The 14720-nt window shown below is 49.2% G+C and overlaps 1 protein-coding gene across 1 annotated transcript in view; it reads right to left on the bottom strand.

Annotated features, from left to right (window-relative positions):
- LOC144500305 (inactive pancreatic lipase-related protein 1-like) overlaps positions 1 to 14720 on the bottom strand; it is a 63066-nt gene that overhangs the window by 11073 nt on the left and 37273 nt on the right. Inside the window, exons 9-10 of the mRNA XM_078222993.1 lie at positions 13875 to 13993; positions 1749 to 1878 (exon numbers count right to left, since the gene is read on the bottom strand). Of these exons, the coding sequence (XP_078079119.1) occupies positions 1749 to 1878; positions 13875 to 13993 (249 nt within the window). The remainder of the gene's footprint in view (positions 1 to 1748; positions 1879 to 13874; positions 13994 to 14720) is intronic.

Here is a 14720-nt window from a genome sequence, read left to right as displayed (position 1 = left end):
CCTGTAACTAGGTGACCAAAACTGTACACAATACTCCAAATTCGGCCTCACCAATGCCTTATATAACCTTGATGTGGAGATATATAACCTTACCATAACATACCAACTTTTATACTCGATACTCCGATTTATAAAGGCCAATGTACCAAAGGCACTCTTAACGACCCTATCCACCTGTGACGTCACTTTTAGGGAATTCTGTACCTGTATTCCCAGATCCCTCTGTTCAACTGCATTCTTCAGAGTCCTACCATTTACCCTGTACGTTCTACTTTGGTTTGTCCTTCCAAAGTGCAATATCTCACACTTGTCTGCGTTAAATTCCATTTGCCATTTTTCAGCCCATTTTTCTAGTTGGTCCAAATCCCTCTGCAAGCTTTGAAAACCTTCCTCACTGTCCACTACACCTCCAATCTTTGTATCATCAGCAAACTTGCTGATCCAATTTACCACATTATCATCCAGATCATTGATATAGATGACAAACAACAATGGACCCAACACCGATCCCTGCGGCACACCACTAGTCACAGGCCTCCACTCAGAGAAGCAATCCTCCACAACCACTCTCTGGCTTTCTTCCATTGAGCCAGTGTCTAATCCAAGTTACTACCTCCCCAAGAACTCCAATAAATTGGTGAAACATGATTATTCTTTCACAAAACCATGTTGACTCTGCCCAATTGCCTTGAATTTTTCCAAGCACCCTGTGATGGCATCTTTAATAAAAGCTTCTAACATTTTCCCTCGACAGATGTTAGACTAACTGGCCTGTAGTTTCCAGCTTTCTGTCTCCCTCCCTTTTTGAATAAAGGAGTTACACTTGCTATCTTCCAGTCTAATGGAACCTTCCCCAAATCTAGGGAATATATCAACATATCAACTATCTCAATAAAAGCAAAATACTGCGGATGCTGGAATCTGAAACAAAAACAGAAAATGCTGGAAAATCTCAGCAGGTCTGACAGCATCTGTGGGGAGAAAATGAAGCCAACATTTCAAGTCTGGATGGCCCTTCATCAGACGCTATGACAAAGGGTCATTTAGAGTCGAAACGTTGGCTCTACTCTCTCCATCGATGCTGTCAGACCTGCTGAGATTTTCCAGCATTTTCACTGTTTGTCTTACATCAACTATCTCACTCTCCACTTCTTTCACCGAGGGTGAAGTCCATCTGGACCCGGGCATTTATCAGCCCGCTGACCAAACAACTGGCTCAGTACCACTTCCCAGTGATTGGAATCTTCCTGAGTTCCTCCCTCCCTTCCTGTTCCTGGTTTACAGTATTTCTGGGATACTGCTTGTATCAGGCCGGCATGGTGGCACAGTGGTTAGCGCTGCTGACTCACAGCGTCAGGGACCTGGGTTCAATTCCCGGCTTGGGTCACTGTCTGTGTGGAGTCTGCACGTTCTCCCCGTGTCTGTGTGGGTTTCCTCAGGGTGCTCCGGTTTCCTCCCACAGTCCGAAAGACATGCGGGTTAGGGTGCATTGACCATGTTAAATTGCCCCTTAGTGTCCTGGGATGCACAGGTTAGAGGGATTAACGGGGTAAATATGTGGGATTATGGGGATAGGGCCTTGGTGAGATTGTTGTCAGTGCAGACTCGATGGGCTGAATGGCCTCCTCCTGCACTGTAAGGATTTTATGGGATTCTCTGATCCTCCGCAGTGAAGACCAATGCAAACATAACAGCAGGACAGCGTGTCAAGCATTAAGAAGCGGCTGAAGATGCAGTTCCATACTCACGTCCGAAGGGGCTGGATTCTCCAGTCTGAAGGTAGAATCTCTGATGGAGGAGGCCAGGGGCAGGTCGATATGTCCCAATGTTGTATCCCATGGTGGGGCAGCCTTCCGCTGGGCAAGCAAAGCATTTCTCCTGAAGTGATCACAAGTTATAAGTACTACACAGCCCCATAGACCAGCACACAGCCCCATAGACCAGCACACAGCCCCATACACCAGCACACAGCCCCATACACCAGCACACAGCCCCATAGACCAGCACACAGCCCCATAGACCAGCACACAGCCCCCTGCACCAGCACACAGCCCCATAGACCAGCACACAGCCCCATAGACCAGCACACAGCCCCATACACCAGCACACAGCCCCATAGACCAGCACACAGCCCCATAGACCAGCACACAGCCCCATACACCAGCACACAGCCCCATAGACCAGCACACAGCCCCCTGCACCAGCACACAGCCCCCTGCACCAGCACACAGCCCCATACACCAGTACACAGCCCCCTGCACCAGCACACAGCCCCATACACCAGCACACAGCCCCCTGCACCAGCACACAGCCCCCTGCACCAGCACACAGCCCCATACACCAGCACACAGCCCCCTGCACCAGCACACAGCCCCCTGCACCAGCACACAGCCCCCTGCACCAGCACACAGCCCCCTGCACCAGCACACAGCCCCCTGCACCAGCACACAGCCCCATAGACCAGCACACAGCCTCCTGCACCAGCACACAGCCCCATACACCAGCACACAGCCCCCTGCACCAGCACACAGCCCCCTGCACCAGCACACAGCCCCCTGCACCAGCACACAGCCCCCTGCACCAGCACACAGCCCCCTGCACCAGCACACAGCCCCATAGACCAGCACACAGCCTCATAGACCAGCACACAGCCCCATAGACCAGCACACAGCCCCCTGCACCAGCACACAGCCCCCTGCACCAGCACACATCCCATACACCAGCACACAGCCCCATAGACCAGCACACAGCCCCATAGACCAGCACACAGCCCCATAGACCAGCACACAGCCCCCTGCACCAGCACACAGCCCCATACAGCAGCACACAGCCCCATAGACCAGCACACAGCCCCCTGCACCAGCACACAGCCCCATACACCAGCACACAGCCCCATAGACCAGCACACAACTTTCCTTGAGCACTGTGAACAATCCCAGGAACCAAACACAAGGGTATCTCCGGAGGCTAACAATGTGTCCATCTGCCAGTCTCCATACAGCGCTGCCCCAGAGCTCAGAGCTCCGTAGCCCAGCCGATAGACACAGGGAATTCCTGGGGATAGCTGGCAGGTGGAGGCAGAGACAGAAACTCTCCGGCAGTTACCTCAGTTATGGCTGGCACGGTGGCACAGTGGTTAGCACTGCTGCCTCACAGCACCAGGGACCCGGGTTCCATTCCTGGTTTGGGTCACTGTCTGTGTGCAGTCTGCATGTTCTCCCCGTGTCTGCGTGGGTTTCCTCCGGGTGCTCCGGTTTCCTCCCACAGTCCGAAAGACGCGCTGGTTAGGGGTGCATTGGACACGCTAAATTCCCCCTCAGTGTAACCCAAACAGGTGCTGGAGTGTGGCGACTAGGGGATTTTCACAGTAACTTCATTGCAGTGTTAACGTAAGCCTACTTGTGACAATAATAAATAAACTTTAAAACTTTAATTTGAGTGAGACAGCTTTTATGGATCAGTTTTGTGAGTTTCCTGAATGACACAGACGGAGGGGTTAGCCATTGTCCCCTTCCAGGAGAGTCAGTAAATGTCCAAAACCAGATGACGAGGAGCTGGGGGGGAGGGGGTTTCAGTGCGGGGGGGGGGGGGGGGGGCGGTTCATTCCGGGGGGGCAGCTGGAAGGTGTGAGTGGCATTGAGAACATCTCAAACCTTGGGAAAACCCATTGGAGTTTAGACTTGAAGTATCAGACAGCTCACTGGCACCATCTGGTGGCAACAGGAAACCTTTCACACTGAATCATTCAGAAGATCTGACCCTCCCAAAGTAAATAAACCTCCAACACTGAGTTGTTAAATGTGAAGATCAATTATCCTCATTGATCGAGCCTCAAATATACAATTATTGCACTTGTCTTCATGCTTCACAGAGTGGGAGACCAAGCTTGAGTATTTGGTAAATCAGTCTTCGGGATTCCCCTGGGAGACAGTGGTCAGTGCTCGGGAGAGGATGAGTAGAATGTAACCACTGGCTCCACAGTTGGAAAGTGAGAAACATCCCATAATAACAGTGATCCCCAGAAATGGGAGCCATTGCATCGAGTAGCTCAGTAAGATCCACTGTGGGAGACACCATTTCCCCACAGTGCACCCTGACACAGTAAAGAGACTTTGTAAATATATTACATAGAAACTTGGAAAGTAGGAGCAGGAGGAGGCCATTCGGCCCTCAGAGCCTGCTTCACCATTCATTCTGATCATGGCTGATCATTGAATTCAATATCCTGATTTCCCACCCCCCCACACCACGCAGCCCCCCCCCCCACCACCACGCACCCCCCCCCCACCACCACCACGCCCCCCCCCACACCCCCCCCACCCACACCACCCCCCCACCCACACCACCCCCCCCACCCACACCCCCCCACCTCCCCACCACCCACACCCCCCCCCACCCCCCCACCACCCACACCCCCCCCCCACCCCCCCACCACCCCCACCGCCTCCACATCCCTTGATCCCTTTAGCCCCAAGAGTTATATCTAATTTCTTTTGAAAACATTCAACGTTTTGGCCTCAGCTACTTTCTGTGGGAGTGAATTCCACACATTCACCACCCTCTGGGTGAAGAAATTTCTCCTCACCTCAGTTCTAAAAAGATTTACCCCTTATTCTCAAACTATGACCCGAGTTCTGGACTCCCTCACCATTGGAAACATTCTTTCTGAATCTACGCTGTCTCACCCTGTTAGAATTTTATAAGTTTCTATGAGATCCCCTCCCACTCTTCTAAACTCCAGTGAATATAATCCTAACCAACTTAGTCTCTCCTCATATGACAGACCTGCCATCCCAGGAATCAGCCTGGTAAACCTTCGTGCGCTCCCGCTATAGCAAGGACATCCTTCCTCAGATAAGGACACCAAAACTGCACACAATACTCCAGGTGTGGCCGCACCAAGATATAACTGCAGCCTTGTTGGTTCCCCAATGTATTGGTCCAGAAAACCTTTCCATAACTCCAGGAATTCCTCCTTTACGATATTGTGATTTATTTGATTTGCCCGATCTATATGCAGATTACAATCATCCATGATTACAGAAGTTCCTTTATTGCATGCATCTCTAATTTCCTGTTTAATGCCATCCCCAACATCACCACTACAGTTTGGGGGTCTATATACAACCCCCACTAATTATTTTTGCCCCTTAGTGTTTCTCAGCTCTACCCATACAGATCGTCGGAGTTAATGTCATTCCTCATTATTCCTCTCATTGTTCGACCGGAGCAAGCAGAGAGGGAGCGAGTCGTGTGAGGGAGAGCTGAGGGTAAAGAGAGTTTGATTTTTTTATCTTACTTTTTCTCAGAGTTTTTTTTTCCAGTGCAGCAGGAAACAGGAAACCGGAAGTCAGCCGCGGAGAGGCCTGGGAAGGTTTTGGCCCAATAAATTTGAATGGGGAGGAAACCCGAGACACTACAACGTGCAATGTCTCCCACCCTCCCCCCTCCTCAAACCTAAACAAAAAGGACTCGGAGAGAGAGCAGATAAGCTTTTCTTTTCTCTAACTTAAAGGGGGTGAGTGAATATCAGGTAAGCTCTTCCTTCCTTTTGTTTTATCCGCAAGGTATCTCGAGGTGATGGAAGTGAAGGCAGTGCAATGTTCCTCCTGCAGAATGTTTGAGGTGAGGGACGCCGTCAGTGTCCCTGCTGATTTCACCTGTGGGAAGTGCACCCATCTACAGGTCCTCAAAAACCGCGTTAGGGAATTGGAGCTGGAGCTGGATGAACTTCGGATCATTAGGGAGGCAGAGGTGGCCATAGACAGAAGCTTCAGGGATGTAGTTACTCCGAAGAATGAAGATAGATGGGTGACGGTGAGAGGGGCTGGGAGGAAGCAGTCAGTGCGGGGATCCCCTGTGGCCGTTCCCCTCGGCAACAAGTATACCGCTTTGGATACTGTTGAGGGGGACGACCTACCAGCGGTAAGCCACGGTGAGCGGATCTCCAGCACTGGGTCCGTCCCTGTGGCTCAGAAGGGAACGGGGGAGAGCGGGAGGGCAATAGTTATTGGGGACTCGATAGTTAGAGGGACAGATAGGCGGTTCTGTGGCAGCAAAAGAGACTCACGGATGGTATGTTGCCTTCCGGGTGCCAGGGTCCGTGACGTCTCAGACCGTGTTTTCAGGATACTAAAGGGGGAGGGGAAACAGTCACAAGTCGTGGTACACATTGGTACCAACGACATAGGTAAGAGAAGGGACGGGGATTTAAAACAGGAATTTCGGGAGAAGATTGGAGGTTAGCGAATGTTGTCCCATTGTTTAAGAAGGGGAACAGAGACTTCCCCGGGAATTATAGACCGGTGAGTCTCACTTCTGTTGTCGGCAAGATGTTGGAAAAAATTATAAGGGATAGGATTTATAGTTATTTGGAGAGTAATGAATTGATAGGTGATAGTCAGCATGGTTTTGTGGCAGGTAGGTCGTGCCTTACTAACCTTATTGAGTTTTTTGAGAAAGTGACCAAGGAGGTGGATGGGGGCAAGGCAGTGGACGTGGTATATATGGATTTTAGTAAGGCGTTTGATAAGGTTCACCATGGTAGGCTTCTGCAGAAAATGCAGATGTATGGGATTGGGGGTGATCTAGGAAATTGGATCAGGAATTGGCTAGCGGATAGGAAACAGAGGGTGGTGGTTGATAGTAAATATTCATCATGGAGTGCGGTTACAAGTGGTGTACCTCAGGGATCTGTTTTGGGGCCACTGCTGTTTGTAATATTTATTAATGATCTGGATGAGGGTATAGTTGGGTGGATTAGCAAATTTGCTGATGACACCAAAGTCGGTGGTGTGGTAGACAGTGAGGAAGGGTGTCGTAGTTTGCAGGAAGACTTAGACAGGTTGCAAAGTTGGGCCGAGAGGTGGCGGATGGAGTTTAATGCGGAGAAGTGTGAGGTAATTCACTTTGGTAGGAATAACAGATGTGTTGAGTATAGGGCTAACGGGAGGACTTTGAATAGTGTGGAGGAGCAGAGGGATCTAGGTGTATGTGTGCATAGATCCCTGAAAGTTGGGAATCAAGTAGATAAGGTTGTTAAGAAGGCATATGGTGTCTTGGCGTTTATTGGTAGGGGGATTGAATTTAGGAGTCGTAGCGTATGGGATTGGGGGTGATCTAGGAAATTGGATCAGGAATTGGCTAGCGGATAGGAAACAGAGGGTGGTGGTTGATAGTAAATATTCATCATGGAGTGCGGTTACAAGTGGTGTACCTCAGGGATCTGTTTTGGGGCCACTGCTGTTTGTAATATTTATTAATGATCTGGATGAGGGTATAGTTGGGTGGATTAGCAAATTTGCTGATGACACCAAAGTCGGTGGTGTGGTAGACAGTGAGGAAGGGTGTCGTAGTTTGCAGGAAGACTTAGACAGGTTGCAAAGTTGGGCCGAGAGGTGGCGGATGGAGTTTAATGCGGAGAAGTGTGAGGTAATTCACTTTGGTAGGAATAACAGATGTGTTGAGTATAGGGCTAACGGGAGGACTTTGAATAGTGTGGAGGAGCAGAGGGATCTAGGTGTATGTGTGCATAGATCCCTGAAAGTTGGGAATCAAGTAGATAAGGTTGTTAAGAAGGCATATGGTGTCTTGGCGTTTATTGGTAGGGGGATTGAATTTAGGAGTCGTAGCGTTATGTTGCAACTGTACACAACTCTGGTGCGGCCGCACTTGGAGTACTGTGTGCAGTTCTGGTCCCCACATTACAGGAAGGATGTGGAGGCTTTGGAGAGGGTGCAGAGGAGGTTTACCAGGATGTTGCCTGGTATGGAGGGGAGATCCTATGAGGAGAGGCTGAGGGATTTGGGATTGTTTTCGCTGGAAAGGCGGCGGCTAAGAGGGGATCTTATTGAAGCATATAAGATGATTAGAGGTTTAGATAGGGTGGATAGTGATAGCCTTTTTCCTCTGATGGAGAAATCCAGCACGAGGGGGCATGGCTTTAAATTGAGGGGGGGTAGTTATAGAACCGATGTCAGGGGTAGGTTCTTTACCCAGAGGGTGGTGAGGGATTGGAATGCCCTGCCAGCATCAGTAGTAAATGCGCCTAGTTTGGGGGCGTTTAAGAGATCCGTAGATAGGTTCATGGACGAAAAGAAATTGGTTTAGGTTGGAGGGTCACAGTTTTTTTGTTTTTTTTTAACTGGTCGGTGCAACATCGTGGGCCGAAGGGCCTGTTCTGCGCTGTAATGTTCTATGTTCTATGTTCTATGTTCTATAGGGTGGAAGCTGAGAGCCAAGACAAAACATGTGGTCATCTCTGGTACGTTGCCGGTGCCACGTGATAGCGAGTTGAGGAACAGGGAGAGAGTGCAGTTAAACATGTGGTTGCAGGGATGGTGTAGGAGAGAGGGTTTCAGATACGTGGATAATTGGAACACATTCTGGGAGAGGTGGGACCTGTACAAACAGGACAGGGTGCATCTGAACCAGAGGGGCACCAATATCCTGGGAGGGAAATTTGCTACGGCTCTTCGGGGGGGTTTAAACGAATTTGTCAGGGGAGTGGGAAAATGAGCTGTAGTCCAGAAGCCAGAGTTGAGTGTAGTGAGGTACTGAGGAGGGTATCAAGGTCGCAGGAGTGTACCGGCAGACAGGAAGGTGGGTTGAAGTGTGTCTACTTCAATGCAAGGAGCATCCGGAATAAGGTAGGTGAACTTGGAGCGTGGATTGGTACTTGGGACTACGATGTTGTGACCATTACGGAGACATGGTTAGAACAGGGACAGGAATGGTTGTTGGACGTTCCGGGGTATAGATGTTTCAGTAAGTGTAGGGAAGCTGGTAAAAGAGGTGCAGGAGTAGCATTGTTAATCAAGGATAGTTTAACGGCAGCGGAAAGGCAGTTCGAGGGGGATCTGCACACTGAGGTAATATGGGCTGAGGTTAGAAATAGGAAAGGAGCGGTCACGTTGTTAGGAGTTTTCTATAGGCCCCCAAATAGTAATAGAGATGTGGAGGAAGAAATTGCAAAGCAGATTATGGATAGGTGTGGGGGTCACAGGGTAGTTGTCATGGGGGACTTTAACTTTCCAAATATTGATTGGAACCTTTATAGGTTGGGGCAGTTTTTGTACAATGTGTGCAGGAGGGTTTCCTGACACAATATGTGGATAGGCCGACAAGAGGTGGGGCCACATTGGATTTGGTACTGGGAAATGAACCAGGCCAAGTGTTAGATTTGTTTGTGGGAGAGCACTTTGGAGATAGTGACCACAATTCGGTGTCTTTCACTATTGCAATGGAGAGGGATAGGGCCGTACGGCAGGGCAAGGTTTATAATTGGGGGCGGGGTAATTATGACGCGATTAGGCAAGAATTAGAGAGCATAAGATGGGAACAGAAACTGTCAGGGAAAGGCACTAATGAAAAGTGGAGCTTGTTCAAGAAACAAATACTGGATGTCCTTGATAGGTATGTCCCTGTCAGGCAGGGAGGAAATGGCCGAGTGAGGGAACCATGGTTCACAAAAGAGGTTGAATGTCTTGTCAAGAGGAAAAAGGAAGCGTATGTAAGGATGAGAAAACAAGGTTCAGTTGGGTCGCTTGAGGGTTACAAGGTAGCAAGGAATGAGCTAAAAAAAAGGGCTTAGGAGAGCTAGGAGGGGGCATAAGAAGTCCTTGGCGGGTCGGATCAAGGAAAACCCAAAGGCTTTTTACTCTTATGTGAGAAATAAAAGAATGACCAGGGTGAGGTTAGGGCCGGTCAAGGACAGTAGTGGAAACTTGTGCATGGAGTCAAAAGAGATAGGCGAGGTGATGAATGAATACTTTTCTTCAGTGTTCACCAAGGAGAGTGGCCATGTTTTTGAGGATGAGAGTGTGATACAGGCTGATAGGCTGGAGGAGGTAGATGTTCTGAGGGAAGATGTATTAGCAATTTTGAAAAACCTGAGGGTTGATAAGTCCCCTGGGCCAGATGGAATATATCCTAGGATTCTTTGGGAGGCAAGGGATGAGATTGCAGAGCTTTGATCTTTGGGTCCTCACTGTCCACGGGGATAGTGCCAGAGGGCTGGAGAGTGGCGAATGTTGTTCCTCTGATCAAGAAAGGAAATAGAAATGACCCTGGTAATTATAGGCCGGTTAGTCTTACTTCGGTGGTCGGTAAGTTAATGGAAAAGGTCCTAAGGGATAGGATTTATGACCATTTGGAAAGATGCAGCTTAATCCGGGATAGTCAACACGGATTCGTGAAGGGGAAGTCTTGCCTCACAAATTTGATTGAATTCTTTAAGGAGGTAACTAAGTGTGTAGATGAAGATAGAGCTGTTGATGTCATATACATGGATTTTAGTAAGGCGTTTGATAAGGTCCCCCATGGTCGGCTCATGAAGAAAGTAAGGAAGTGTGGGATAGAGGGAAATTTGGCCGATTGGATAAGTAACTGGCTATCTCATAGAAGACAGAGGGTGGTGGTGGATGGAAAATTTTCAGACTGGAGACCAGTTACAAGTAGTGTACCACAGGGATCAGTGCTGGGTCCTCTGCTATTTGTGATTTTTATCAATGACTTGGAGGAGGGGGCTGAAGAACAAAGAACAAAGAACAAAGAACAGTACAGCACAGGAAACAGGCCCTTCGGCCCTCCAAGCCTGTGCCGCTCCTTGGTCCAACTAGACCAATCGTTTGCATCCCTCCATTCCCAGGCTGCTCATGTGACTATCCAGGTAAGTCTTAAACGATGTCAGCATGCCTGCCTCCACCACCCTACTTGGCAGCGCATTCCAGGCCCCCATCACCCTCTGTGTAAAAAACGTCCCTCTGGTATCTGAGTTATACTTCGCCCCTCTCACCTTGAGCCCGTGACCCCTCGTGATCGTCACCTCCGACCTGGGAAAGCTTCCCACTGTTCACCCTATCTATGCCCTTCATAATCTTGTACACCTCTATTAGATCTCCCCTCATTCTCCGTCTTTCCAAGGAGAACAACCCCAGTCTACCCAATCTCTCCTCATAGCTAAGACCCTCCATACCAGGCAACATCCTGGTAAACCTTCTCTGCACTCTCTCTAACGCCTCCACGTCCTTCTGGTAGTGCGGCGACCAGAACTGGACGCAGTACTCCAAATGTGGCCTAACCAGCGTTCTATACAGCTGCATCATCAGACTCCAGCTTTTATACTCTATACCCCGTCCTATAAAGGCAAGCATACCATATGCCTTCTTCACCACCTTCTCCACCTGTGTTGCCACCTTCAAGGATTTGTGGACTTGCACACCTAGGTCCCTCTGTGTTTCTATACTCCTGATGACTCTGCCATTTATTGTATAACTCCTCCCTACATTATTTCTTCCAAAATGCATCACTTCGCATTTATCCGGATTAAACTCCATCTGCCACCTCTCCACCCAATTTTCCAGCCTATCTATATCCTGCTGTATTGCCCGACAATGCTCTTCGCTATCCGCAAGTCCAGCCATCTTCGTGTCATCCGCAAACTTGCTGATTACACCAGTTACACCTTCTTCCAAATCATTTATATATATCACAAATAGCAGAGGTCCCAGTACAGAGCCCTGCGGAACACCACTGGTCACAGACCTCCAGCCGGAAAAAGACCCTTCGACCACTACCCTCTTGAAGGGTGGGTCAGTAAATTTGCTGATGACACCAAGATTGGTGGAGTAGTGGATGAGGTGGAGGGCTGTTGTAGGCTGCAAAGAGGCATTGATGGGATGCAGAGCTGGGCCGAAAAATGGCAGATGGAGTTTAACCCTGATAAGTGCGAGGTGCTTCATTTTGGTAGGACAAATTTGAATGCGGATTACAGGGTCAACGGCAGGGTTCTGAGGAATGTGGAGGAACAGAGAGATCTTGGGGTTCATATCCACAGATCTCTGAAGATTGCCACTCAAGTGGATAGAGCCGTGAAGAAGGCCTATAGTGTGTTAGCGTTTATTAACAGGGGGTTGGAGTTTAAGAGCCATGGGGTTTTGCTGCAACTGTACAGGACCTTGGTGAGACCACATTTGGAATATTGTGTGCAGTTCTGGTCACCTCACTATAAGAAGGATGTGGAAGCATTGGAGAGAGTGCAGAGGAGATTTACCAGGATGCTGCCTGGTTTGGAGGGTAGGTCTTATGAGGAAAGGTTGAGGGAGCTAGGATTTTTCTCTTTCGAGCGGAGGAGGATGAGAGGCGACTTAATAGAGGTTTATAAGATGATGAGGGGGATAGATAGAGTGGACGTTCAGAGGCTATTTCCTCGGGTGGATGTAGCTGTTACTAGGGGGCATAACTATGAGGTTCATGGTGGGAGATATAGGAGGGATGTCCGAGGTAGGTTCTTTACTCAGAGAGTGGTTGGGGTGTGGAATGGACTGCCTGCAGTGATAGTGGAGTCAGACACTTTAGGAACTTTCAAGCGGTTATTTGATAGGCACATGGAGCACACTAGAATGATAGGGAGTGGGATAGCTTGATCTTGGTTTCGGACAAAACTCGGCACAACATCGAGGGCCGAAGGGCCTGTTCTGTGCTGTACTGTTCTATGTTCTATTGTGTTAATTTCCTCTTTAACCAGCAATGCAACTCCACTGCCTTTTCCTTTTTGTCTGTCCTTCCTAAATGCTGAATACCCCTGGATCTTCAATTCCCATCCCTGGTCACCCTGCAGCCATGTAATGTACAAACCATTAAAAACAGGAAAGCATAAATCTATATCTAACCCCGTGCTGTTCCTGTCCTGGGAGTGTTTGATGGGGACAGTGTAGAGGGAGCTTTACTCTGTATCTAACCCCGTGCTGTACCTGTCCAGGGAATGTTTGATGGGGACAGTGTAGAGGGAGCTTTACTCTGTATCTAACCCCGTGCTGTACCTGTCCTGGGAGTGCTTGATGAGGACAGTGTAGAGGGAGCTTTACTCTGTATGTAACCCCGTGCTGTACCTGTCCTGGGAGTGCTTGATGAGGACAGTGTAGAGGGAGCTTTACTCTGTATCTAACCCCGTGCTGTACCTGTCCTGGGAGTGTTTGATGGGGGACAGTGTAGAGGGAGCTTTACTCTGTATCTAACCCCGTGCTGTACCTGTCCTGGGAGTGTTTGATGGGAGACAGTGTAGAGGGAGCTTTACTCTGTATCTAACCCCGTGCTGTACCTGTCCTGGGAGTGTTTGATGGGAGGACAGTGTAGAGGGAGCTTTACTCTGTATCTAACCCCGTACTGTACCTGTCCTGGGAGTGTTTGATGGGGACAGTGTAGAGGGAGCTTTACTCTGTATCTAACCCCGTGCTGTACCTGTCCTGGGAGTGTTTGATGGGAGGACAGTGTAGAGGGAGCTTTACTCTGTATCTAACCCCGTGCTGTACCTGTCCTGGGAGTGTTTGATGGGAAGACAGTGTAGAGGGAGCTTTACTCTGTATCTAACCCCGTGCTGTACCTGTCCTGGGAGTATCTGGAGGAAACCCACACAGACACGGGGAGAATGTGCAAGCTCAACACAGATAGAATCATAGAATCCCTGCGGTGCAGAAGGAGGCCATTCAGCCCATCGAGTCTGCACCGACCACAATCCCACCCAGACCCTTTTCCCCTAACCTCACATATTTACCCTGTTGACAGTAAGATCAATTTAGCATGGCCAGTCAACTTAACCCGCACATCTCTGGAATGTGGGAGGAAACCCACGCAGACTCCGCACAGACTCCGCACAGATAGAATCATAGAATTCCTACAGTGCAGAAGGGGGCCATTCGGCCCATTGCGTCTGCACCCAATCACACAAGGAAATCTTCTATCCAAATCAGTGTTGGAATGATTTTGAATCCATTGATCTGTGAATTGGGATGAAGATTTCTATTTGATTTCTGGACTTTGATTTGATGAGTGGATGTTGCGGTGATGCAGAGTGGAGTGAAATGCCTGGTACTTACTGCCTGAAATTCTTTCTCGTTGCCACAGGGAAAGCCCAGAAAACCATTCGGCGACAAAACACTCTCCGAAAAATATCGAACTGCCCGGAAATGGTTGCAGGAGAGAAAGTTCTTTGTTCCTGAGGAAGGAAAACATCTCTAACTCATCATTAATCTCAGGCAGCTGAGAGGGCCCAGGTCCCTGCTCTGGATGCTGCCAGCTCAGTCTGTACAAGGTGTGGCTCTGGAACCTTCCCCAGCTTAATGTCAACAATAAACTAGGAAGGAAGCTCCCACTTTCCAGAAAGTTCTATATTGATTGCTGGAGGTGATGAGGCTGCGCTCTGCGGAAGGATGGTTACACACAGCTTGACAGTCCCTGGTTAATGGATGGTCAGGGTTGGTTTTCATTGATAGGATGTAGCTGTCACTGGGCTGGAGGGGTCATTACTGACCATCGATAAACGGGGTGCTTTTCTCATTCCTTTCAGGGAACCAGTGAAGATCCATCAGCTTTTACTGTTCATCTGGACTCACATCTGAGGAGCTGACCCCAGGCTTGGACAGCAACCTACCCTCCCAGAGAACCAGGCCTGAATTTCAAAGATTGGTCTCTTCATTCCAAATTAGTCTTACTTTTAGTCAAAAGCTTTTTTGGATAGTCAGAAGCTTTTTCCCAGGGTGGAAGAGTCAATTACTAGGGGGCACAGGTTTAAGGTGTGAGGGGCAAGGTTTAAAGGAGATGTACGAAGCATGTCTTTTACACAGAGGGTGGTGGGTGCCTGGAACCCGTTGCCGGGGGAGGTAGTGGAAGCGGATACGGTAGTGAGTTTTAAGGGGCGTCTTGACAAATACATGAATAGGATG

This window comes from Mustelus asterias, chromosome 11 (genome assembly GCF_964213995.1).
Source record: "Mustelus asterias chromosome 11, sMusAst1.hap1.1, whole genome shotgun sequence".
NCBI lineage: Eukaryota > Metazoa > Chordata > Chondrichthyes > Carcharhiniformes > Triakidae > Mustelus > Mustelus asterias.
Note: the sequence above shows the minus strand (reverse complement) of the source record. Positions and strands in the feature narration are given on the sequence as shown.